Source organism: Falco peregrinus, chromosome 16, assembly GCF_023634155.1.
Source record: "Falco peregrinus isolate bFalPer1 chromosome 16, bFalPer1.pri, whole genome shotgun sequence".
Taxonomy (NCBI): Eukaryota; Metazoa; Chordata; class Aves; order Falconiformes; family Falconidae; genus Falco; species Falco peregrinus.
The window spans coordinates 6,207,381-6,234,826 of NC_073736.1; the positions used below are offsets into that span (position 1 = coordinate 6,207,381).

At 51.0% G+C, this 27,446-nt stretch overlaps 1 protein-coding gene across 1 annotated transcript in view; it reads right to left on the minus strand.

Annotated features, from left to right (window-relative positions):
* The window catches only part of PLXNA2 (plexin A2), a 179,386-nt gene that overhangs the window by 74,336 nt on the left and 77,604 nt on the right, over positions 1 to 27,446 (minus strand). The window contains exon 5 of the mRNA XM_055819918.1: positions 267 to 367. Coding sequence (XP_055675893.1) covers positions 267 to 367 — 101 coding nt within the window. The remainder of the gene's footprint in view (positions 1 to 266; positions 368 to 27,446) is intronic.

The following is a 27,446-nucleotide window of genomic DNA, read 5'->3' on the forward strand; positions in this document are numbered from 1 at the left end:
GTCCATGGCACCCCTCCGTGCGGTGTGCAACCCCCCACTCCTCAAGCAGGAATTTGTTTTCCTTTACCTCTTCACAGGAGCTCAGGGATTTTCAATGGCATTCACACTGCAATGCAGGCAATGTCCATGGAAGGGAAGAATGGATTTAAGGAACTTCAACCTAATTCGCATTTGCAAAGATTGCGTGGGAGGTGCTCGGTGGCTTTGAAAGCTGCTTTTATCATCACTACCAGCAGCTCAAACCAAATGGTCAAGGCTGGACTTACACGTGGTGGAGTGTGCACCAGCCGCAGTGTGGGTCTCCCGAGCTCAGGCACTCCCCGCAGGTCGTGTACTGCTCGCAGGACTCCACGGGCACCCGGGACACCTGCAAAGGAAGCAAACACATGGGCTCAGGGCTCCTCTCTGCACGGTGGGCAAGCAAAATGAGAGCAGCTCCAGGTCCTGCTTCACCGCTTTGAGTCAAGTTAACACAACAGCCGTTCACAAACTTAAATCACTTGTTCCAACAGCCGTGCAGAAGTCAACCAAAAATAGGAAATATTGGGGACCGAGTCATGAAGTCACTCAGTCCTTTGGTACAGCCATGCCATGAATCACGGGCGCAGCCAAGCTCCAGCCCAGAGCTTGGCCAGTCTCCCACCGCCGGCGCCAGCTCTCCAGGAACCCTCCTGACCTGCCTGCCCGGAGATGCTCCCGCGGCAAAAGCAGCATCCTCTCCTCCCTGATTTACAGTCTGCTATCTTACATTTGCCGCAGGGGAATCTGCTTCAGGGAGGAAAGCTGGCAGGGAATAAAATTCCTTGGGATTTTGCAGATTGGCAGCTTATTTAACCTACGTGGGTATTTCACTGCTTGCTCCTCCTCAGCCACCCTGAGCCCTTCCAGCGCCAGCGTGGACTTGGCTGCCCCAGGCGTGACACTCCGCCCCCCCCCCCCCCCCCCCCCCCCCCCCCGGCTGCCCATCTCTCCCAGGCAAGAGATGCCAGAGCAAAAGAGAGAGGGAAGCGCACGAAGGAGCACAACCCGGATCGCTGCTGCAAGCACCCTCTTGCACTTATCACACACGCGAAAGGTCCGCGCCGCGATGCTGAGGTGTAGCACAGTCCCGACCTTTTTATCAGCAGTGAAAACCCCAAAGGCTCCAAAATGACACCCAGCTTTAACCATGGGTCATTGCTTGACTCCAATGAAGAAGTTCCACTTTAATCTTTCCAACCCATCCCCTTCCACCTCCAGCGGGCACGGCACGTTTGCATCTGCTGTCCCGACGCCGCAGCGCAGTGCCCCTGCACTGGCCCTGCTGGTGCCTCTTCAATATATTTACATTTCTATTATCAAATACTGTAAATAATTGCTGCCGTCCCTGGCACAGCTGCCCTGCAGCACCGGCCGCTCCCCTCGGGCCCCAGGAGCGATGCCTGCAACTGGCTGAAAATTAAAACAACTGTCGGCATTGCACTCGCTCTGTCCGTCAAAACAGCACCCGGCTCCCAGCAGCTGGGGCGCGCGGGGTGAAAGGAGCAGTGTCTCACCAAACAACGGCCACTTTCACGCCAAGTGCTGTTGACACAGTGAGAACCCAGTTCCTCTCTAAAGACGACACCAATAGGGCTGCTATTCTTCTTGTTTCCTCAGCCCTACTTAACAGCTTTTCCTAAAACAAAAATTGCGAGTGGATGTGCGGGGCTGGGTAGGTTTTTTTGCCGAGATGAAGTCTGGGGGACAGGCGCAGGGCTCAGCCTGGGGTATGCTCGGAGCAAAGCAGCCCTGGCTGGAACTGAGGGGTGCGAGAGGCAGAGGCAGGTGTGCTGGGCGTGCATTTAGCCAGCGATGGCTGTAAGGAGCTTCAGAAACGGGGAAGAGAAATGCAGGGTGATGGAACAGCACAGAGGCATAAAGAAAGGGCTTGGGTTTGACTCCTGGCTGCAAAAGGTGTCTGGGGTGCCTTCGCAGGGTCTCATCTGTGTGTCGGATGGCGGCACATGGCACGCTTTCCCCCGTCTTGCTTCTTCCCTCTAAGGTCCTCAAGGCACTTTACAGACATCACGGTGGCATGAGAGCAAGCCCACCAGCCTGGCAGCAGGCACATCATTGCCATCATCAGCAACGACGCAAAATTTCCCAGCGCAGACCAGAGATGCAGACATTGCACTGCTCCTGGATTTTTTTCCTAGGAGCAAACATGTTTTTCAAACCAAATGAGCATCCCACGGGAGCTGCGGTGGCTCTCGGCAGCCCCCAGAGACACCAGCCACTGCAGATTGCATCGAAGGAGGCCACTGACTTTCCCCTAAACCTGCCCAGCACATTGAGCCGTGTTGGTGGGATGGCTCTCACCCCACCCAGGGGTCAGGACAGCCCCAAAATCATTGACCATTGCCAATTCCCCACCTCTTACCCACAATGTCAGGCTTGACAGGATCTGTCCCTGTGATTTATATGCAGCTCAGGGCTTGTTTCATGTTTGTGAGGAGCTGGATGCTCTCACAGCACTCTATAAATAACAGAGGATTTGAATTATATGAATAACAGTTCATTACAGATGATTTTATGTTAGGCATTTGGGTTCTTTCTCTGCTCAGAAGCTGTGGCTTCTGCACATGATAATTCTTTAAAATTCACACAGAAATTTTTAACAATGCCTAAAGTCACAGGTTTCTAGCCCAAACGGGACCATTTGATCCTTTCTTGGCAATGCCTGCAAAATGCAGGGCAGGGAACTTCACCCGTTCACCTCTTTGCAGCACCCGGTGCCCGAAGCAGACCTGGCAGAGGCGGGTGGGTGGGTTGGCACTGGCAGAGCTGGGCTACCTGCTCCGACCAAGGATGGTCACAGGGCAGCAGAGCCCCGAGGGTCCCTCTGCGTCAGCAGTTCTGTAGCCCCAACTGCTCAGATACACCCCGTGGTCCCTGGCTGGAGGAAGGTCTAAGACTTTGGAGGAGAATAAACCATCTGCTTTTCTCCAGTGCTGTGCCCGTGACCTTGAAATTCACCCTTCATAAAAATTAATGCCAGAAAACCCACATTGCTCCAATACCCAAGTAAATGTTTAAATGAAGAAGTTCAAAAAAAGGAACAGAAGGCATTTTAATATTTGCATGCATGAAAAAGGTTGGAGTTTTTGCAGTATTTGCCGAGCTCTCACAGTAATAACACATAAATGACCGCCCTCACCATCCGCAATCCAAATATCAGGAATATTCCAACCCTCTAAAGAATATGTTTCATTTTAATGGAAAAACAAGAGGAATCCCATTAAGAGTAGGATATATCCATATGTTATCCCATACCTATCATGAACACAGAAGACTGAAAGCTATATTTCCTTCACAGACAGAAGTAAAGCTCAGATGCCCTTATTCTTCCTGACAGCAGTCTGGAAACACTCTCTCGGCTTTACGTATTTTTAAACTGTTTTCTGCCAGTTTAATTATCGTTACGAGACCAAAGGATTTGTGCATGTGAACCGCTGTGCTGGGGAAAGAAGGCAAGGAACACCAATGCCTGCAGGTGGAAGGAAAAATAACGTGGATCAGGGCTGGGAACAGTGGATTCCCAAGTCCAAGAACTTCTCGCCATATGCCCTTCAGCCACGGACTGCTGTCAAGGAAGAGAAGAAAGAGGGGGTGCAGGCAAAGAAGCAGCTGAACAGGAAGGAAACTAAGAAAATGAGACAGAAAAGCTCTGAAGGGAAAACCAGAAGAAAAGATAAAGACAGCAGAGGGATTGCTGATGGTCTCTGGTACGGCAGCAGCGGAGGCTGCCGCTGTCACCAGCATCACCCGCATCCCTGGTGGCTGGGCATCACGGCAGTGTCCTGGTGATGGGAGCGGACCCCGCTCGGCCGGGGAGGCGGCGTTGGTGAGCCCTCCTCACCCGTCCCTGCCTGCACACCCTGCTGCTGCCTGCGCCGCAGTCGGCTCTGCAGCCAAGGGGGAGCGAGGCTCCGGAGGATCAGCCCTGGCAGACTTCACGGTCACAGGTGGTTCAAGCCAGGAATGAAATGTTTTTATCGGTAACCAGATACAGCAGAACCAACCCAGTCCGGAGCCGTTTGCTGCCCGCCGCTGGGAGGTGGCTGACTGCTGGCAGCTGGCCATGGCAAGGCAGCGGAGAAGGCAGCGAGGGAGGAAGGAGAGAGCCTGCCCATGAGCTGTGCAGGGCCGGCGCCCCGTGCCTACAGCTTTCCAAAGGCAGCAAGGAGAGGAGCGGGTGCAGTCATCAGGTACCCGCTCAGTAACCCCAAACCGTGCCACGGCTGCGTCCAGCCTGCCAGCCTCACTCCGATGGCCACAGGCACTTGCGGCATCCCCATCCCGGCATCCCGGTCCCAGTGGGCACCAGCACCTCGCAGCTATGCATAACCAATGTGACTCCCATCTGTCACAGCCTGGTCTATTTGCTCTCTCATCCTTGCCAGCCCCTGGGGCAGCTCTGTGTGCAGCAGAATGGTTTATTTGGAAAAGACTTTGGTTTTCAGTATTTAGTTTTTAAATGCAAATACTTCTTTTTGTTTACATTAGAGGAGATAGGTCAAAGGAAGGCTCCTGGCACTCAGAGCAAACATCTGAGAAGGTCTATCACCACTTCAGGAGTGTATTTCCCACCCCAGCATAAGCTCCAAGAAAGCTGTTGCCTGAACTGATGAACTTATCCACAGAGCAGGAGCACGATCTCCTGCGGTCCCCAGAGAGCAGAGCTCTCGACTCCAGCCCCATCCTGGAGCACCAGCAGACCTCACGGCAAAGCTTGAGCTTTCAAAAGTGGGTGCCAGTTTTGGATGCCTTGAGATTTCTACTTCAGCTACCAGAAACATGAGGTGGTCCCAAAGCCATGCAGAGGCGTGCAGGAATTTTCCAAATGCAGCCTCAAATCCTGCACCTCCTTCCCGGCGGGATAGACCGCTGCCCCCCAGCAGAGCCCAGAGACCACCATACCTCTGCTGGAGCAGGCAGCAGGTCATCTGGGGATAAGACAGGGTGACAAGTGCTCCACATCAGCGTGGTCACAGCAAATGCAAAGCGATAAAGCAGTTCAGCAGAGCTGAGGAGCATCTGCATGAAGGACAACAGCCAAGGAACCAGCACTCCTGGGAATTTCCTCACTACTCCTCCTCCCAGCCCAAGTGCTACCTCTCTTTCTTCTATCCATGCAGAAACAAACCTGCTTCTCACTAATTAAATGACAAAGTCTCATTACTGCTTTCCTTGACTGCCTGACCCAAAACATCAGAAAAAAACAAAAAAAAAAACCCAAAAAGAAAAAAAGAACAACCAAAAAACCCAATACAGGCTCTCCAAAACACATGAATTCAAACTCTGCCAGCCTCCAGAGAAAATAAGTGCAAGATCCAGTTCCAAATAAATATATACATAAAATAAATAAAGAAGGCAAAGTTTCCATAGCTTATGCCTGCTACCAGCACAGGCCTCTGACCTCCCTGGCTGGAGACAGCCCCTGGGCATCCCACTGCCACGGCACACTGCCTGCAGACCCCTCGGGGTGCTGGAGTTCAAACAGAAAATCTATTTTTAATGACTTTGGGGAGTGTAGTAGAGATGCCAACTAGTTCAATGTAATTAAAGCTATCTATCACTCAGTGAGCAGGAGCCCAAAGTTGATGAACTTTCCAATGAGATTTTATTCTTCCCTTCATTCATGAAAAAACACCACTTTGTGCTTCTGCAGGAGACGTGAAAAAGTGTGGGAAGGAGCAAGGAGGACTCATCAGTTCCAGTCATTAACGTGTTAGGGTGACAGAGCTGGGGGAAACAAAGTCAAACTTTCCCAGAAGCTTGTAAGAAGTTTGACAGCCTCTTCTTCCTGCTGTTTCTCCACCCTGTGTCTTCACGCAGAACCGTTCAAATCTAGAGTCCTCCTGTGATACTGTTTCTGCCAAGGAGCAAACCGGCGTGCAGGGCTGCGCAGCACTTGTCGCTTTGCTGAGCCAGCCCCGTGGGTCAGATCCACCCCACGCTGTACGAAAAGTCCTATCTGGCAATGCCTTATTCTTGCCTCGAGCAGAGCCAGGGGAGATCTCGGACATGCTAAGACTGATGCCAGCAGCGAGCAGAGGAGACCCAACAGCGAGCGGGATGCAGCCAGTGCATCGCATGGGGCAGCAGCCAGGACGCAGGGGAAGGTGGTGGCGGGGGAGCGTTTTAACTGAAAAGCACGGAGGAGTGTCCCCAAAGTGCTGCCGAGCCCCGAAGGCAGGAACGCCCGCTCCAGCCTTTAGTCCCTGTAACAGATGAAGGTATGCACCCAGGCGAGGAGCAGATGAGGGGGAGTTCTCCTGACAGGTGCAGCAGCTACTGGAGGACCCAGCTTTCCGCTCCCACGCCGCTCAGCAGAGAAAGGATTATCAGAGCTACCGAAGGGCTGTCAGAACCAAATCAACGCCTGTAACTTTTGGCAGAGAAGCAGTGAGTGGGAGAGGACAGAGACAATGTTTCCATGACTACAAAGGGATTATTTAATTACAGTGCTGCAGATGCATGCAGAGAAAGTCCCTTAAACTCTGATCCAAGCAACCTTTTCAATGCGTTTGGCTTTACTGCTATAAGAACCTCATTAGCATCTTATGAGGACAAGCTCTGTTTGAGCACAGGAGGCCAGATAGCTTTCTTAGTGAGTAATCAGACCTTCCCCAAGCATACCTGTCTCCTTGGCACCCAGCTGCTCTCCATGTACAGCACTAGGCTCCTGAGAGAGGTGATGAAAGTTAGGGCAGCCTCCTCTGGGAAGCAAGAAAGAGTGAAAAAACCAGCAAGTGCCCCAAAGTAAGGCTTGATCAACCTGTAAAACTTCCTCAAGCCAGAGTTTCCTCCATCTAAGCAAGCAGCAGCCAGCAGGATGCGGGCGCGGAGCAGACTCATGTTCTGGCACGCAGGCTCCTGCAGGCAAATGCTTTCCTGTGGTTTACCACGACTCGAGTTAATCATTGCATCAGTATGAAACACCTGAGCGAGATTTGTTGGACCAACAAAGTGCCAGGCAGAGATCCCATCCGCACTCCCAGGGGCAGCACAGTGTCATGTAAACCTGGAGGAGGAGAAATGGATTTTCATCTCGAACATGGGCTGCCTGCAACCATTCACCGAATGCTCGGTCTGTTCAATCTGGCAGCTCCTCCTCTGCGCTCGGCAGGCGACGATGCTGCTCGCTTGCTGCAGAGCGGACTCGTGCAGGAGGTGGTACAGGGGCAGGGTACCATCCGTCTGGCACGGGCACTGACCGTGCCCCTTCCTGGAATGGGGGTCCCAGCGCCTCGCCCTCCCTTGGATCCCAGCTGTGCCATTGCAGCGCAGCCCTCCGGGCTGTGCACAGCGTTTGGGATCCCATGCTGTCACTTGCATGCCCACCCCATGCTCAGAGTTAGCCCCTGGCATGCCAGTGCCAGCATACATGTGACAGCCACCTCTCCAAAGTGGCTTGGCAGCATCAGTTCTCCCTCCTGCTTTGCATGGACCATCTGCATCTGGGAAGCGCGTGGCTGGGGATGCACGTCCAGCATCCCCATACGTCAGCTATGCATGTCCGCTGCTATGGGAGAGCAGGCCAGCAGAAAAACCTTGTGCACCTACAAGATCAGGAAGGAATTCCTCCATCTCCAGCATAAAAATAATAACACTGGCTGAAGTATTTACACAGGCTTCTGGAATAAGCAAACGCAGCAAAATTTATGGGTTGAATAATCAGGTCACACGGGACCGCAGAGGTGCAGCCACATGCTCGCTCCTGCCCAGCTCTCCCGCAGCAGTTGTGTCCCACGCTGCTCCTGCGCCGCACGGTGCTGGCTGGGGAGCCCGGTGCAGCACCCTAACGCACGCGGCGTGCACCACAGCTGGGGCATACGGGATCCTCAGCAGAGTATCTGGCTCATTTGGGACACTAAGCTGCTCTATTCTCCCGCAGAACTGACCACAGAAACTCTACTTGACAAGGAAAGGGGGTAACATGATAAATGTGTACACACACTAATAATGAAGAATGAGATGCTAAAGGTCTCCACCAGGAAAATGAGGTTATGTTACAATACATCCATGTGTTTCCTCCCCTGGAAAACCACCGTGCCTCAGGGGAGCTGCATTTTTGCTCTTGACTGCAAAAAAAGTTCAAGTGAGTATCTGGAAATCAGGCTCTTTCCAGGCGTGCTGCACAGCGCTGCTGCTCCGTCCGGGTGGGAGATCCTCCGCAACAGCTCTGTGTGCTGCTGGCATCGGCCGGGGTGACACAAACTCCCTGCTGCCCATGGGAAGTCCCTCTGGAATTGCTCCGGACTCCAGGATAAGAGGCTGATGTGCCTGGAGCGGCCACATGGCACATCCAAGCATCCCTGCTGAGGGACATCACTGCTGCCATCAGAAGTGACTTCTTGAAGCGCTGGCACTGTCTTCTGATGAACAGCACACTGCTCGGCGAGACCACCCTGCCACAGCCACACAGCCAATGAGCAGTGCCCTGATTAGTCCAGGCCTCAAGGGAACTAATTAATAAGGATGAAAAGGGAGCAGCTTTCCAAAATTTCTGGGCTCAGGTGGGGATCTATCCAACACAGTAAACTTTCATCTCGCATCAGTTCACGGCCTCCACGTTCGGTGCTTTGCCTTGCTGCCACGTAACTCGTAGCACACTCCCTGCAGTCATTTATAAGTTTTAGCAGAAGCTCAGAAAATTAATTAAGGTGAATAATTATAAAGTGTGTGCTTCTTTCCCTCTCTGTTTTGCAAGGAAGCGGCAAAAATAGAATTCGGAATAATTTCGGAGTTGTAACCAATGTAATTAGGTGTTCAACACACACTTACAATTGGACTGCACTTCTTAAAATTACTGTTTTAGTCAGAACATTGCCAGAGAGTCATTAACAGCACAATGGTTTGATTCCCTGGGACTCTAATTAGACTTGGACGCCTTGCAGCGCAGGGGATGCCCAGCTCCACTGCCCGCTCGGCACTACAGGTGATGCCCGGCAGCGCTGTGGGAACCTCACCAAGGCTTCCCGGGCACTTCCCAGCCCCAGGGCATGGGGACTCGGCCAGGAGGAGAGCTAGGACAGGGGACAGAGCTCTCAGCATCACGCAGTGGGAAGAGGTTGCTCTGTGACATGGAATGCCCCGGTCATGGCTCTGACTCGGTGCTTCGGTCTGCAGCGGTCACGCTGGACGGTGCAGGTGGGGGCATCTCAGGCTCTGCTGTTTCCTCCTCGGAGAGAGGATCTCAGTTCACTTTATAGAAATCCCTTTATTTCTTCTGTGCAATGGCTTCACAGGGCTTTAGGCAGGAAAAAGACAGGTCTGTGTTAACTCTGTCCCTACACTGTGCATGCTTGGACAGCAAACAGCCACGCTGTCCTTAGGGCTGCAGTCAGGAGATGCCCAGCTGGGAATATTTGCAACACAAGCTACAGCAGGACAAACCTTCTCTCCTGCTGCCTGCAACAAACAGCCGTCCTCCGGCCCCATCTCCTGCGGGATGTTTGCTCCCTGGGCAGAGCGCTGGTGCAAGCGCCTGGCTGGTGGCTCCCAGCTGCGCCGATGCAGCTTGCTCCACCTCAAAATCAAAGACTGTGCTGCTCAGAGTTTGCCCCAGCACAGATGTTCTTGGGGGTCAACATTTCCAGGTACGTTCCCACAGCCCTCATCAGCACGCCTCCCTGGCCTTGGTGTTAAGGAGCATCCACGATGTGATGACGACTGGAAGTGGGGACACCTTGGAGGGAATGATAGCGGCCATCTGGAAACACCCTGAGCATTTATAAACAGCAGCCCCGCTCCAAGCGGCTTCTTATACTGGTTTGGAGATGATGGAGGCTTCAGAGTAAGTGTCAATGCACTCCCTGTGTCAGAGAAAGGAGCTCCATGCTCTGAAACGCAGACATCCAGCTCTGTTATGAAAGACTTAAATCTCAGTGGTGTGTATCGCAGGAAAGCTCAGTGCCTGCTGCTTGCAATTGCCTTCAGCCGTCTGTTTTTCCTCTCTCCCCATAAAAACCACATGCCAGACAGCAGAGGCCCCTTCCCCCAAGCTGCTAGCCTAGAACTCATGAATTCGGTTAAGTTGTTAAAAAGGATTGTGGCAGGCTAAGATAAAACAGAGGAGTTTAAAATGACAAACAGACTCCTAAATGGGATTAGAGTCTTAATGAAAACAGTAATGAATGAATGAGGCAACCAAATATTACCCATTAATATTAGACAGATAGATTAGATCCCTAGGCACTGCATTTAAAACCGACATGAAATCACTTCAATTACTCTGCATTGATAAATAACAAGGCCATATTTACTGTTAAAACACATTTCCTCCACCCTCCCCCATGCTTGCTTTGGCTTCTGCTTCCCAGGAGTGAGAGCAGACCATTGAGAGGCTGAAAAAATGCGCCAGGCTGGAAGCTTCCACCGCTCCCCTCCTCTCTGCAGGAGACCTGGGCCAGGCAGCATCCACCGCACACGTATTCCAGGGCACCTGCTGCAGAGGACGAGTCCCATTAGTCTCAATTACCACCATCAACACCGCTGTCACAGCTCTTGCATTTCTGTGCAAGAGCCAAAGCAATCACTGCCGACTCGCTCAAAACCTGATGCTCGCAACATCCTTCCATCTCAGAAATTCATTCTACCTTCATTTGCTGGTGGATACAGCTGCTCTGCATCCTCCTTTCCACACGGGGAAAGTGAGATTAACCTGATCAGAGGCCTCTTCTAATGAAGAGATCATAGATGGATAATTCCTGGGTGCTTGGTGGCATTTACATGCTAATGATGAAAGGCACTCTGGTAAAGGTAATGTCAACAAGAGTCCCTTGTCCTTGCATCCCAGCCTCCAGCCTAACCATCTGTTCTCTGGGTTCAGGAAAGCCCTAGAGAACAGGTTGGTGCTAGGAAAGCTGCAAATCGTCCTTTCCAGCTCTGCTGCCTTGCCTTGCAAACCTTCCTGCCTGGCTGAGGTCCTCACTATGTGACTAGGGGTGCTTCGCCCAGAGCTGGATGGCCAGCCCAGCTGACAGGCTAAACAGAGCACGACTGCAAGCCCACCGACGTTAGTGGGTCAAATCACTGATGCCTTGCTGCTACGGGATCTCAAATATCTTTGCAAAAACCTCACATTCAGCCACATAACATATCAGTAAACAAGAAAAACGTAACTCATTTCAGAGGTGCAAGAGGAACAGCGTGAAGAAAAAGTGCAGAGCAAATCGCTAGCAGCATAGCAAGCCAGAGAACCTGAGCCCAAACCCCAGTCCTTGCTGCAGTCATCGGATACATCATCTGATGTTTCCCTGGGGAGAGGAGTGGAATAACCCCCCCAGTTTCCCCTCAGCTGGGATAAAATCCCTTGGGGAAAGGCTACACAGCGGTTGAATGGGGCTCCTGGCTACTCCAGCTAAAATACTGCTGAGCGTGGAAGATTCATTAAGTGTGGGAATGGGGGGCAGGAGGGCTGAGGGGGTTGTGTGTACCATGCAGATATAAATTAACTTTCCAGGAAGGCAACGAAACCCAGTCTTTGTGCTTTCCCACCCCAAAACGAGGGGTAAAGCAGGAAAGCGAAGAGGGAGGAATGCGCAGAGCTCTTCCCACAGCTTGGGGGATGGATGACCTTTCCAATACTACACCTGTATAAATCTTATTTAATGAAATAATAATAAAAAAAAAGAATAAATGAAGGTTAAATCATTCCCTGCAGCAGATTTACATTGAAAACAAAGTCTGTTCAGACAGCGGTTGGTTTGCACAACAGGCCTTTAACATTCCTTTCCTAACTACTAGGGTGACTCCTGACCAGCTAACCACAAGATGAGTGATAGGAGCCCTCAAAGCCAAAGGCAACTTGCCAAGACAGACGCAAAAGGAACAGCGCTAGTCTGGGGTTTACTTTAAACACACAATTAGGGGTTTCGCTGGGTCACAAGTCACAACATTGTGGGTTTCACCCACCAAACCTTCCCCACAACATTCCCATCCTTTGGGACGTGACTTCATTTTCAGTGCCACCACCCAAGTCAGCACTTTAGACACCTACTTCCCCTCCCTTTGCACACCGCCAAGCAAACACCACCGCCTGCGGCTTGGAAGTGCCCCTGGGAAACTGGGAAAACTAACCAAGGGCCTCCCATTATCTGCAATAAAAGCTGGAATGGTTTTTGTAGCCAGAGAAGGTTGGGCAAAGAGTTTAGCTTTCATCTTTACCTGCTTTTCCTTGGGCTGGTGTTTTGCTGTATGGGAGAAACAGAATCAAAGAGCAGCTCTGGGGCTATGGTATTGCTTTGATGAAAGGCAGAGGTGATATAAGCTCAGAGCTTATACATAAACTTCAGAATTGCTGCATTAATGCTCCCAGTGCTGCAATGCTAAGTCACTTGTCCCTAGAAGCCATATCAGCTCCCGCTGTAAACAGTTACTTTGACATCAGCTTCTCACTGTCCGGATACAACACTCAAAACGGTGGCATTTTGGGCAAATAATGCCATGAAACTATTTCTGCTCCATCAGAGCCTGAGGAACTTCTGCATATATTTCCATAAATATCACTGGCGTCAGTACAGCAATAGACCCGGCAGACTGCGAGGGGGATCCTGCAGATTGCTGCTGAGTCCACCTACAGAGACCGGCTCTCAGAAAAGCTACGGGGTTGAAAGGACTTTGACTGAAACCACAAAATAAACCAGCCTGCATGAAAATTGGTAGCCCTCACTTTCTAGTGAGGCTGAAAATGGGGGGGGAAGGTCCTCCCAGCTATCGAAAAGTGCAAGCCTTACCCCAGGAGGCTGAAAGTAGATGGCACTGACTTGCAGATCAGTTCATTAAGGCCAACTTAGGAATGCCAGGAATCTGTGAGGATGCACCAGGAGAAGGACCAGTGGGTAACTGACCTGCTTGCTGTCTCCTGCCTCTGGCAGGGTATGGGCGCAAGGAACCACCACGGTGGTTCTTACCGCTGTATGAAAGAGATGAGTCTACCAACACTTCTTGACAAAATTTAGTCCCTGGTGTTGTGTTTCTCAGGTGCAGACCTCCCATGGGAGGTGAATCCCCGCCGGTGTCTGGGGCAGCGGAGGTGGAGGGGGATCTTCCCTCCCCTCAGCTGCCTTCCTGCTGGAAGCCCGCACCAGAGCAGCTGCTCCAAGGGCATTTCTCTGCAGGGTAGCTGGCAAGGGACAGGGTTAATAGGCCCACTCCATGTGTGACCTCTTTTCCCTCTCTCTGAGAGCTTCTAATTACCAAGCTAAAGAAAGAGGGGTAGCCAGCAATCCCACCGCTCGCTGGTGCCTGCCCTTGCTGATCTGATCGATCGCAGCCCGCCGGCGGAGAGAAGGGCTTCACCCCTGCGTAGAGACTGAGGTCTCCAAGAAAGGCAGCTTCTCCTGTCCCACCCACCCACGGAGCAAGCTAATGGAGGCCAAAGCCACCCTGGAAAAAAACAGGAGCATCAGCAGGTCCCTTTTTCCAAAAAGGAGAGCAGCTTGGGAGGGCCATGAATAAATAATGCTGCTAATGAAAAGATGCCTGCGCAGCCCCGGCAAGGTGGAGGAAGCAGACCGATGACTCTATTTCTGATGCACCGGCAGCCTGACAATTGGCAAATGAACCTCTGCAGTTATGTGTTTCCCCTCTTTATTCTTTTCTCATAAAACTGGCAGGAACAGGGGTAGGAAGAGATGCTGGCGGCAGCTGTGTTCAGTATGAAAAATGAGCAGCATATGTATGGGAGGCAGCTGGAGCCCAGCGCTTGCTGCAGAGCGAGGGACCCCACGGCTCCCTCCAGCTCCCCTGCCACACTGGTTATTTCCCTCTCTCCAGTGGGGCCCCGTGCTTAACCCTTGCTTGCCTTGCTCCATTGCTGCATGTACCACAATGGAGCAAATCAGCCAAACCCACAGGGACCTGAGGCTGCACCCGATGGTCACCAGCACCCCGTGTCCCTGAACGACAGCATGTTCCCTACGTTTCTGGCATGCCCAGGAGCTTTAGGAGAAGTTGTAGCCCTGCTGGAATGGGCAACATGTGTACACACAGAATAATAGACCACAGCTGCTCCCAGAAGCAGATGAAACATTATCCTCAGTTTATAGATGAGGGACTAGCACTGGTGAGAGCAGTGCAATGGGGCACAGCACAAGGGCTGCAGCCCAGGCGGAGCAGCAACATGTTCCCCTTCCTGGGCTGCCTCCATGAACCGCTGCTGCTCTTCCTCCAGGGCCTGCTCAGCCTGAGGTCTCCGCACAGCACTTTCTGGGGGCACACAGACAAGGTCTGCAGCAATTTGCCCCAAAACAACTGGGAGACCCCATGTTGGGGCCAGTGTCCCAATGCCACCGCTCTCGTGCCCGCCATGGAGACAGAGCTGGAGTTCCCTCTGCCATATGGCTTCTCCCCACCCCTGCCCTTACAGCATCCCCCCTCAAGTGCCTGGCCACTTGCCACCCCTGGCATGCACGGGGACATGGAGGCCACATTTTGTTTACCCTCTGTGCTCAGGAGAAAGCCCAGGGCTGCACGGGAGGACGTGTCTCGCCACCCACCTTGAAAGGGACCCCACGTGGCCAACTGGCCGTGGCACAGCAGGGTGGGCAACCCTGCATCTGCCCGCTCCGAACAGACTGGCAGGCTGTGCTCTGCGACAATGCGGGCTTTGTTCCTGGCTTTGGCACGTCCGAGGGTGTCAATGACACTGAAAAGCTTTGACTGGCCCTTTCTGTTTGTTTTCTTGGCACACGCAAGTATCATTTAAATAGCCCAACCTCAGCTCTGCCCTGCACCTCGCGTGTGACTGACATTATTATTCAACAGCAGCTCTGCCCAGAGAATGGGCTGAGCAGAAAAACGGCGGCTTCCAGCCCCTCCAGCTCCTACGATGCCTGCTTACCTCTCTGCTTTCCCAGGAAGGCATCACACACCCCAGGCTGGGTGAGCGGGAGCCTGGCTGGGGGGGCTGGGGGCTCATTCCTTGGATGCCCACATCCCATGGGACATGGCCTTTCCACGGGGATGGTGAGCTTTGGGGCTGTGTGGGGAGGTTCAGCGCAGCGACCCCAGACCCTGCATGGCTTCTTCTCTGTAGCCCCTCATGAAAGTCTGCTGCACACTGCAAGCACACAAGCAACTCTCAATTCCCCATTTTATGAACCATTTCAGGGTTCTTCAAATTGTTTAAATACTGCAGAAACCTAAGAGGAAAGTCACAGGCATGGCTGGTTTGTGTAATTTTATAGAGCCTTGAAAATCGAAAGCATTTGAATGCCCTAAGTAGCTTTAAAGGTCAGAGTTGTATCATTACTGTTTTCACAGCCTGACTGTGGTCCTACTACTGGTTTGCTCCAGGAACACTGCCATAGTCTCCATGGCTTTTTAGTAAGTATTGCTCTCTAACTACATTATGCTGTCCTTGCCAGTCAATTTTCTGCTACTCCATCACTTTCCCATTTGTATATCATTACATACGGCTGTCAAAAATAATTTAGGAACCTGACCACCAGCATGAGAAATGAACCCTCCTAGGTATATCCCAAACTCTCTAATTCTGAAAGAAAATGAGCTTTAAGCCCTTTTCCCCAAGAAGGAAACCACTGACCCATGGCAGTTGTAGCACGCTGGCCCCATTGTTGTGCACAGGCACGCCGGTGTAGGGGGTGAGTACCAAAAAGAACATCTCAAGAGACAACACGGCAAAGCTTCAGGGGCCACATCAAACCAGAGGAAAACAAAGAGCCATCAAAATGTGCAGTTTGTTGTACGATTCTGTGTTCTAAGGTGCTGCGTTTGCTGCCACCGCAAGCCAGGCACTGCAGGTACCCGTGCAGCTGCTGCACACCCTCTGCCCTGACCGCCACGGGGCCAGGATGGGCTGGAGTTTAAGATACTATTTGCACTGAAGCCTCAGGACATGTGGATTATCCTCATTTACTGCTCTGAACAAGGTATTTTACTGTTCCTGTAGGGATGCACGAAGACAAAGCACCTGCCGCCCTCCTGGGCCGATCCTGCCTATGGTAACCTTGGGTGTCTTGCCCTGTGATAAGGTGCCAGACTTGCTCTCTCAAGGCTGGAGAGGAGCCCCGGCGTAATAGTTTAGACTCAAAGAGCAAATTTAGACAAAGAGGAACATCACCGCTCCTCTGACTCCCAGGCTGTGAAAGGCCACAGGACTGCTCTGCCTCACTGGGATGACAGCAGAGAGCAAGGTTCGGGTCAACCCCATCTCCTCTAAAAGGCAAATCATTGGTTTCGAGTCCCACAGAAGAGCCTCTGGGCACAGCCTCTGGCTCCTGGAAATGGTCAAATCTTGTGGCAGAGATCGAGCACAGAGCACCAGCCCCGCACGGGCTGCAGGGCTGCTCAGCCTCGGAGCAAGCAGTCCTGCACAGATCCTGTTCCCTCCCTCTCTGAACACACACACACTTCTGGCAGCGCGGCATATGCCATTAATTAGCTGTTTCATCACAGGCCAGCACTAACGCTAGAGCCCTCCAAGATGCAAACCAAACCACTGCGCCCTCGCCGAGTACAGAGGACACCCATTCCATGGGAGCAGCAATCTCTCCTTTTGCAACAAGTTACAAGAACATTTGTCATTATTATAATACATTTACGGTTGTATAGCGCTCATCTTTTCCTCCTGTAACAGAAGGTGTCGCCAAGGACCTTAAAGTCCATCACAAACACTAACAGATGCAGTCAGCATCGCTGCAGCTTCCACCCTTTGGAGGCTTTTCCACTGTCACTGAACGCCTCCCCTTCCCTTCGCTCGAAAGACTCTTTGGTTGTTGGAGAAACCAGCCGACGGTGGGGAGACAGGCTGGTGCCTCCTACCCACATCATCCGTGTGTCCCCGAGATGATCAGGCTGAGCCATGTCACCTAGCAGGGAGGAGGCTCCTTGAGTTATCACAGGCAGCTATCAGCTTCCCACCCTTCCCAGCGCTGGCAGCTTTTGATGCCCAAAAAAGCGTGTGGGAGAGACTCGCTCTCTGCCGTGTGCGGGGAGCTGAAGGGGTGAGACATCAGCGCTGTCAGCACTGCAGCGCAGATCGACTCCAGACGTTTCATATGAAAACCCCGAGCTCTTCACATTAGTAGCTGCAACAAGGAGACACTCACAGTGGCTTTCACTGACAGCTATGGTTGCTCTAATTTCTTCCAGCATCCTTGGAAGCCGTGGGACAAATTTGCTACTGGTGTAATACTTCAACTCATTTCAATAAATTAATGCTGAGACTAAATTTGGCCTTGCATATTCTGCTCCCAAGCCTAGTCATCAGTAGTGGAAATAATATGGTGTTTGCTGCTCTGATGTTGCCATCTTTTGTGCATATGAAAATGACAAAGACATCGGGCCCTCAAAGTCCAATTGAAGAATAACTGGAAACCCAAAGTGGCACTAAATGTTATTTTCTAAATAAAATGCATTCAATTAGAGACCATGAGGCTGTAAAGCATTGAAAAAGATCAGTTAGAATAGGGAAAAGAAAAAGAAAAAAAAAGTATTCAAACCTTCAGAGACTTCATTAGATGCACAGGATACCCTCTATTCTTTGGGACAGGCAGGAGATAAAGGAAATGCAAAACAATGCAAATATTTCCAGCAGCTTATGCTGCCTCAGAAGGGCCTGGATGCTTCCACACTGCTGCATTTCCAGCTCAACTGTTGCATCTAGTCCCTGCTGAGGGCTGTACGTTGCCCCACTCCCACAGGCAGGCACATCTGATTTCGCCTCCACCAGCACCTTTTGTTACACAAACAAATTTCCCAGGTTGTTTTCAAACCCAGCAAGTTTGTTTCATTAAAGCAAGCCCCTATTTACAAGCACTGGTGGTCTGGAACACTCCCACCGCCTCGTTTGGCAGTCCCTGTGCCTGCCCACAGCACGGGGGTCCTACAGCGATTCCCGCTGTGCTGCCCACATGGCCGAGGTGTCGTGGTCTGCGCAGGGATGTCCCCATCCCAGGGTACCATCCCCCCAGCCCTGCAGACTGGGCTGGAGCTTTGCTTCCAGAAGCAAAAGCTGACAGCCACTTGGGGGATGTACAGCAAACCCTGAGCAAGGTCGAGACCCGTTAGACAAGGGGTGGAAAAAGCTCCCCTGTGTCTGTATGCATTAGGCAAGGCAGGTGAGAAAATACGGATGAAACAAGAAAAAGCAGAGAACAGAGCAATCAACATTCCTGCTTCAGTGTCTGCAGTGAGATGCTGCAATGGGAGGAGAAGGCACAGTGCGAGGATGGGCTTGAACACAAGGGATTAGAGATCTCTGCAGGTGTGTGGATGGCAGGGGGGCCTGGGTGTCAGGGTCTCCAAATCGCCCCCATAACCTGCAGAGGAGGAGCTCGTCCAGGCTCACATCCTGGTGCTGAAAGCCAGTCTGCATTACGAGCTGTCTGCCACATCTATATATTAATAAGACCAGGAATACAACAGATGCTCTCAAAACTTCAGCAAACACCACAAAGGCCATCAAGCAAAGGAGGACAAAGACAATCGTATTTCACACAGTAGGAGCCGGTAAACCCATGCTTTGAGCAACAAAGTCGCAGCCAAACAAACATGACCCCGAGCGGGATCTATGGCTCTGGCAGGCACATTCTCAGCCTACACAAACAGGGAAAGATGAGATGCATTTATCTCAGATACTTTGTTTCAACAGCTTTCCTTAACAGCTCTGGCCCCTTGAATTAATACCCATGGCCAAGCAAGCTGCAGAACGGGCTCACAGTGGGGGAGGTATCATTATCTACATGCCCGTTCACTATTTCCGTAGAAGGATTGAAGACCAGGTGAGAATTCTTTGCACACTAGATTATTTCTTTGTTGGGTGTGTGTGGGTGTGTGTGTGTGTGTTTTAAGAGAAAGTAATTGTCACTTGAAATCATTCAGGTGCAGATGCAACAAATTGCTGACCTGCGGCTGATCTGAAACAACAGCGACGGTATCTCAACTCTACCAATAAATACACACTCGCAATGGGGGAGAGGGGAGAACAGCCTACACATAACTGAAGATGGATTTATTCCAGCCTTTGCTATAAGGCTGAAGGCTGGGAAGCCGAATCCCTCTCTCCCAGGGTTTCATTAGCCGGGAATGGCTTTCTAACGAGATTTACACAATCTAGCCTGGAGCCTACACATTTTGCTCTGCACCCAAAGACAATAACAACAGGGAGCTAAGGAGATGCCTTCTTTTTCTCTGGTCACCCATAATTCAAGGCTGTTACACTGCTGCCATCAATGTGATTACACAGAGCACAAAAATAAAATAAAAACCTGCCCTTCTATAGCATTAAGTCTCCAATTTCAACTGACCCAAGCCAGGAGAATTTATGGTTATGGGGACCACATTCAGTCCATTAGGAAAGGATAGGAAATTGCCAGCTGGGATCTAGATGACATTCTCACCTCTCCTTCCACCGACCGGGAGCCCAGCTGGGGCGAGCACCGCTCCCGTACAGTGCTGCAGTCCCCCATCCCTGCGGACATCACAGAAGGGGGCTGGGGGGCTATTTCAGGAGGCTCTCTCTGCACGTGGGGTAGTGGCAGGTGGAACTGTGGTCCTAAGCCCCACCACAGCCCTGCAAGGACAAGGAGAGCCCCAAGCTGGCCATCCCCTTATGCACTTTGGTGGGTCAAGGTCCTTTGTTGGATGGGATGCAGCTTTCCTGGAATGGTACGTCCTCTGCTGCAGCAAACCCACATCTGTACAAAGCCTAAACCCAGATGCCCTGCTAGCACACTGCCGCCTTACAGGGATGCTTCTCCCACAAGCACAACATATCCTCTAGCACCCTTCTTGGAGGAGACGATAGGGGATGAGCAGGGTCACAGGCCACCAGCCTGGACCACGTGCACTGAAAGCAAGGACCTAAAATGGAAAAACCCAGCCTGTCTTTGCCTAACAACTGGAGCTTGCACACCCCTCTCCCCAGCCACAGGAATGCTGTTTCTGGCACAGTTTCTCCAGTAACGCTATTCTAGTGTGGTCAGCTCTTTTCGTACGTAAGGATTTTAAGCAAATTCTTTTTGTGGGCAAGACTGTCGGCTCACTCACACAAAGGCCCAGCCTCACAAGGAGGAGTCATTTTTTAACACCCATCCTCCCCTCTGATTTCTCCCAAAATAAAATAAAAAAACCCCCACCAAAATTCAACCAACTTATCATCATGTTCTTATGGAGATATTAATAGCACGCAAGACACTGACAGTTGCCTGCCTGTGAGTCACTTCTTAAAGGGATGGGAAGAAGCCTGCAACAACTGCGGCTTGTTAGGAGACAATGAAAATATCATCGGTGAAGCGCAGTGCTAAACCCGTCCTTACTACAGCAGATTCAACGGGAGGTGCTCACGTAGCACATGTCCAGTGCAGCTGGGCACCAGGGGCTGACTCTGTCACACAGACTTTGCCCAAACCAGCAAGAGAAGAAGCTGGTGGCCAGGCAGGAAGCAAGCGTTTGCCAAAGTCTACCTTAAGTATCAGTTGACTTTGGCCATTTGGTTTGGATTTTTATCACGGTAGCGCTCTGGAGCTTGCAGCACTGACCAGGATCGTTATCCATGTCACTAACGGAGCAAAAGGCAGATCCCTGCCTCCAACAGTCTCCTGGATCATGGTGATCCCAGGCTGAGGCAGAATGGAGCCCACCAACACTTCCATCCATCCCAGCTGCTGAGAGACCCTCATTGCTTGGCTCTTGTTTCTGGGCCCCTGTGCTACTCAAATCTTATTTCTCCGCTGCTGGCATGGGATTCCAAATGGGTCTTTTAATTCAATTATTTGAAAACATCTCTGATGTCTTGACAACCTAATTTGGTCTCCTCCAGGCCTTTCAATACCACGTGTGGAAGAGCAGAAGGCACTGTCCCACCCACATGATGCACTCGCAATGCAAGTCCCTCCAGCTCTCCAAGCACTCAACTCAATTTCTATTTGAAAGGAAACATGAATACTAATTAAACAGCCATAAGGGCACAGAGCAGATAAATATGTGTTGCAAGAGAAAACTGGAGAGAGACACTCTGAAGTGGAGCCAGGGAGGGGAGGAGGCAATGTGTCATTGTTTTTGGTGGCACAACTTCAGAATAGCACTCATCACTTAAAATACTCCTATAACCAACCAAACCTAGTGTTAGGCGAGCATGCTGGACTTCCTCCACTGCCTTAAAATCTTCCTCCTCCTCCATGCAACATCCATGGCTGCTCTGACTTCAGTCGTACACATTTGAAACCATATTTTGTTTCATTTGAAGCCTGGGTAAAGCAGTACGTACGTGCCAGCTTCCAGCACGCTCCGAAACTCCCGTGCCAGCTCCTCTGCAACTGAACAGCCCTCTGGGCTGCAGTCGGCAGGCTGGAAGGATGGCGATCAGCTGAAGCATTCTCTCTCCCTGCTCTTAGATTAAACCTCTTAGAATAAAAAAACCCAACACCTCCAATTTTCATCTAACAAAGAAAGGTGAGCAGCCATGCTAGGAAGACTCGATTACAGAGAGTGGCCCTGCCTTTCTGTTCAGCTCTTTGGAAACACAGCAGAAAACTACTGGTTGAGCCCCTACTCAGGTTAGTTTTAAGCACAAAATCCTCCGCCCTGCTTTGTCTGCACAGACAAGGAGCAGCTGACATCGGTGATGCTGTCCTGGATGCAGCTGGGAAGGACAGTGCCACGGAGATGCCCTATGGAACAGGCAGTTCAAGACAGAAAGGGCAAATCCCCACTTAAGCTTCGTTTTTTGCCATCAAACCCAGCAGTTTGGCCCTGCCAGAGTTCAAAGAGTTTTGGAGGAAAAAGGAAAAGTTCCAAGTCTGGGAAGAAGAAAAGTCCAGAACCTATTAATATGCACAGGTGTAGCTTGGCAGCAACAATGCACACGAAATCTCATTTGAAACTCGAGGGCTGCCACGACAGATCAACCTATTGCTCAGTCAAGCCTGGGAACACGCTGCCAGCTACGGCCACTTCCAGCTGCTTTGCCGGGACGGGAACAGGCTCCCCAAGCTCCCGAGGAGCCGGCCAGCTGTGCGGCACCGCAGCCTCCATCACGCCGGCGTCACCTTCAAGGAGCATCGCCCTTCGTGACAGGTACTTGAGGATTTACTGATGAAGGTTAAATGCTTTCAAAGTGATTTTTGTGCACTGAAATCACCTGTTTATGAAGATTTATTTTTTTTAAAGGTACACTTCCAAGAGTCCATATGACTAACTGCAGCTGGGAAGGTGATGCTTACATTGATGAAGACTTCGTAAACTATTTGTCACTGGAAACCAGACCAGTGACTTCTCTTATACTCACCTCACTGTGACCACAGAACACTGAACTGAACAGCGGTGAAATGAAGAATGGTCTTGTTATGGGACTAAGGATTTGGGAGGTTTCAGTTCAATCTCTTCCTCTGCCATAGATTTCCTGTGTGACTTAGGATAGGTCACGTAGCATCCCTATGCTTCAATTCCTCATCTAAAAAGTGATATCGCTGCTCCATCTCATAGGGCTTTGGGGAGGATAAATCTGTTAGCAGATAGCAAAATGTTCACAGCCTGGTGGTGGTTGCTGCAAAGAAGCCACTGAAAATTAGGCAGCTGTGGTAACCAAACAGGCAGGTAAGCACAGAGGAAAAAGAACGAGGGAAAACAATGATCTCCCCGTGCAAGGAGCACTTTCTAAGCTTGATTGCAATAAAAATGATTTCTTTTACACCCGCACAAAAACCTTCAGGACCCCACTGTTATTTCCCCTTGCACAGCCCTCTTCAGCTCTTGACGAATGCTGTGCTCCTCGCGGATCAGCCCGCACGAACTTGGCAGGGGAAAGTCCCAAGCACAGCCCTGGGCACAGAGTGTTTAGTCTGCTGGGCACATTCCTGCGCGCTGCTAAAATAAATAATAGATTATTAAGGGAGCTCCTTTTCCTCACTAGCATCAGCCAGAAATGCCAGAGTTATCAAATGGCTCGCGAGGACGGCGCAGGGATGGGGCTGGAGGGACCCTCGGGGCTGGAGGGACCCAGAGGGACCCTCGGGGCTGGAGGGACCCCCTGCCTAGATAGCTCTGGCCAGGACCTGCGCTGGGTTTGGTGCTCCGGATTTTCATTCGGGATGCTGAACTTGCCTGCTCTCCAGAAATGTCCCAAGCTCCCCAGGGAAACCCCTGTACCTTCCTCCATACCCATGGTCTGGCACGCTCTAGAAAATCTCAACATCTTTTGCTACAGCAAAGTTTTAACAGGGAAAATATTTTGCCAGGGAAGGAGGAGGGAAAACAACAGCAAATGCCACAAAAGTTGTTTTTCTGCTTTGCAACCAGCCTTAACTTTTATATTTAGTCCCAGCTCACAACACCATTACAGCCAGCTCCCCTGGGGCACATCCATCATTGTCAACCTATCTGGAAACTTTTTTCTGAACTTTTCTGAACTTTTCAAATACTTTGGTGGGAACTTGGTTTTAAAGCTGAATAATTGTTTGCATTAAAGCTGTGCCAGTGGGACTGGGCTAAGGGTCCCACTGACTGGGTACACTCAGAGGTTTGGGATGGGACTTGCTGCGTTTTTTTAGCTCTGCTCATTCCAGTATTATCGCAGGAATCCCTGTTTGTAGCTGTATTCTGCATGACTGATTTGAAGTGAAACAAACAAAAAATACACTGAAAGCCAAACCTCAGTGCATCTGATTTTGCAGAACTTTTCAGAACCTTGAGGAGAAAACCAGAAAATGGCACAGGATGCTCCGAGGTTAAAGACTCGGGGTGGATTTGAACTCTCTTAAATCCTCCTGCCCCTTTGAGCCACGGAATCCAGTCTGATCCCGATGTTGAGGTTCAGGGAAGAGCCAAGCCTGGAGAGAAGACTGCTGGAGGGGGCTCTTAGTTACTCCCCATCCCACTCACAGCCACCAGGAAAGGTGCCACATCATCCCGAGCCTTCCAGGCTTCGAGGTGCACATGCAAAGCCCACGTCCAAGGGCAGCTGCACAAGGCACCTTGTCCTTCCCTGCAGAGCCCGCGGCTCTGAGCTCACAGGGAAAAGATCCAGAGGGGCAAGTGTCTGCACATCGGCTGTGCTGACTTCCTGCAAACTTCATAATAATAAAGTGATACTCTACACCGTATCCCTTTTTCCATTTCACCCTTCACTGGATCATTTTATGCATCTATTCCCATTGCTAATTCAAACTAATTAAAGTATAAAATAGAATAATTCGTGCAATTTCAGAGCTCCCCTCACCATATTGTGAGTTATGTTTCTTTTTTGTTAGCGCCCGGTGTGAACAATTCCCCTCCTCACCGGCTGAATAGCCGCCAAACTCATTTGCTGAGAAGACAAACTATTCCAGCAGCATAGGAAGGGGGGAAGGAAAAAAAAAAGTTTAAAAAGCTCTAATAGAGAGAAAGAGGAATCTGAGGTTTGCTTTTAAATTTCATAGCTGAGCACCGAGTGCGAAATTTCAGAATTCTCCTTCAAGTAATTTTCTCTCTCGGGAACAGAGGTCTTTCCCTCTCTTATTGCTCCTGTTAAGGACAGGAGACCCATGTCTGTCTGTCCATCCAAACATGCAAATCCCACAGCAACGCCACAGCTCCACAGCGTTCCCTGCACAGCTCAAACTCAGCCATGGACCCCAGCACCATCCACAGAGATGCGTGGGAAACCTCAGCTTGCCTCCAGGATGGAGTAGGGGTGGTGGCACCAAACCTGGAGGGACATTAGACCTTCCCGCAACTACTGAGGATGTCAACTGTCCCCTTACAAACACCTGATGCATTGGTGTGCTGAGAAGGAGGAGCTCTCTGTGTGCGTACGTGCACGTAAGGGAAATTCTGGAAATATTTCAGGACTGTGGTTGCTTGCCTGAAATTTAAACAATAGGTCTGTGGAAAAGGGGGAATTGGAACGGGAAGCAAGTGCTGAAGCAAACACATGGGAACCCTGTGGCTGTGACTGGCAGGGGAAAAACAGACTAATCCAAAGAAAAAAGAAAACAAACCAAACAAACCCTGAAAGCAAACCTAGCAAGCACTTGAAAGAAACAACCATATGAGCAATGTTGAAAATATAACTCATTTAGAAAAAACAAACCCACTGACCCTGATATTGAATCTTTACATTGGGGTATTTTTTACCACTTCTTCCAGGAAAGTTTTCTTGTCAAGTATTCGTTACCTCAAAGCCTTCAGCACTTAACTCCACCCCCTCAGATGCTTGAACATTTTGTGTCTGTACATAAATTTCAGCAGGCTGCGGGGCTGCAGGACTGGAACCAGGCTGGACCCCACCACGGCAGCCCCACCGTGGCCAGAGCTCTGCTGGCGTGACAAACGGACTGCCAGCAGGGCAGGAAAATGAGACAGCATGCTGTCCCACCTGGCTGGGCTGGGGTTTGTTGTGGTCAATTGGCTTTAATTAACACATCCTTCTTGTCAGGTAGATATTGTTCATGATCTCAGACAAGTTTTTAGCTGAATTTCTTCATTATTCCTAATTGACTACAGGGAGGAAAAGTGGAAAAAACCTGCATCAGCTGATGAATTTTAGAAAAGCGTAGCGTGAGCAGCTGGTGGTGGAAGGGGATGGCACAGAGCTGGTGAAACCTCCCCACGGAGCACAGCCCTTCCTCAAGGACAGCAGCTCTGCTGCAGCAAGGACCACGCTGCTCTTGGGGGGGATCCTCTCGCCATCCCCACACTCCCTCATTCATCCCCCTACTCTACTCCCTCTTTGCCCCACCTCACAGCTATCTCACGCCTTTCTGGCAGTAGTTGTGGAAAAACACAAGTTGGGCAAGTGCGTCTGCACACCCCAATGTGCTGGCGCAGCTGGGGGTCCCAGTCAGGCTGGTGACACCGAGGGTCGTAGCAAGCCCCTGCCAGGCAAGCTGTGTTATCTGCACGGGTGAGGGTGAGCCCCTGGAGCAGTGCACGGGAGGCAGGATTTTGGACATCTCTGGTGGGATTCAGCAAAGCCATTTTCCCTGTCCCAGTGGTTCAAACTTCGCTAAGATTACGTCCAGCTAACTGGCTGTTCAACTAGCAGATAATGTAGTTAAAAATTTAATCAGTTCATTTTTTCCCTCTTGATGACTCCAGACCCTTTTATCCACATCTCTTGCATTTTTTATTGTGTTTTCTCAGTTCTTTTCAGGACACCATCAGTATTTACAGCCTCGCTACTCCAGAACTGATGGACTTCTTGTTTTTCTCAGCCCTCACTCCAGTTCCAGCCTCTTCTAAATCATGCGGGCAGCCCCCGCCTGCCTCCCTCTCAGTCAGCAACCACAAAGTTCAGTCCAAAGCAAAGCTGTTTTCACAGGACTTAAACATCTCAGGGTTACAGGACAGGGAGCTGTGCAACAAATTACCCGCAGAGCCTCCTGCAGATCTGCAGCTCCTGACACAGGGGCATTTGCAAAGCAAATATTTCAGAGCTAACAGAGCAGGCTAAAAGACAATTTCTTTACCTACAGCCACAATGATGTATGTGGAAGAGGGAGGGAGGAACTTCACTTGAGGGAAAAGCAACAGGTCTGAGTGAGCTCCGGCAGCGCTGCCAGCTCCCTCTGCCCTCCACACCCACAAGATGCTCATAGCCTGGTCAATACTGGTCATACTGGGCAATGCCCCCCAGTGCTGATGCACACAGAGTAATGGAGTCTAGAGCTGCTCCTTGCTTTTTAAGAGGCAAGGCTGGGATGAAGTGGCTGCAAGCCATAAAATGGCCCTTTCCACTTCTTCAATCCAAATAACCTTCAGTGTCCCCAGCACACCCCCGGCAGGAGCGCTGGCCCCCTCCCCGCACCTGGGGCCATCACTTACAGCGGCAGGCAGCAGCTCTGCCCTCCCTGCTGCCGTGCCCTTCTCGCCACGGCGTGAGGGGAATCTTTAGGGGTTGGCATTAATCTTCGCTGCCTCCCACCAAGCGACGGGCAGGAGCGCAGCTCCGCTCATAACGCTCTGCATAAGGGCCCCTGAACTACATCAACCAGGGATAAAAATGTCCCACCAGCCACCAGAAATTGCTCAGGTGCTCGAGCGCTTGCCGGCTTAAAAACAAGAAGTCAGCCTGCACCCTCTAAACCCTCCTTGCCTCCCCCTAAGGCAAGGTTATCCTGCAACAGGCGTGGAGGGGCTCAGCACCACACACAGCTCAGCATCATGCATGCAGACCGACCGCAGAGCATTTGGTACTTGCTAGAAGGGCAAAGAATTCCTCAGTACATCCCAAGCTACAGAGGTCCACGGCCCTCCGAGCTCCACAGTGCTAATTGATGTTATCTGCATTTCACTGGGTGATTATGTGTTATTATTTCTACCACGGGAACAGTGAAGTTCCCAGTCACGGAGCAGGATGCTTCCCTGCTACATACTGTATAAAAACAGAAAGAAATCATCCCCCTGTGGCAGAATTAACCACCGAAGTAACTATGGATGAGCTGAGAGCAGCAGTGTTTCCGAGGCAATGAAAT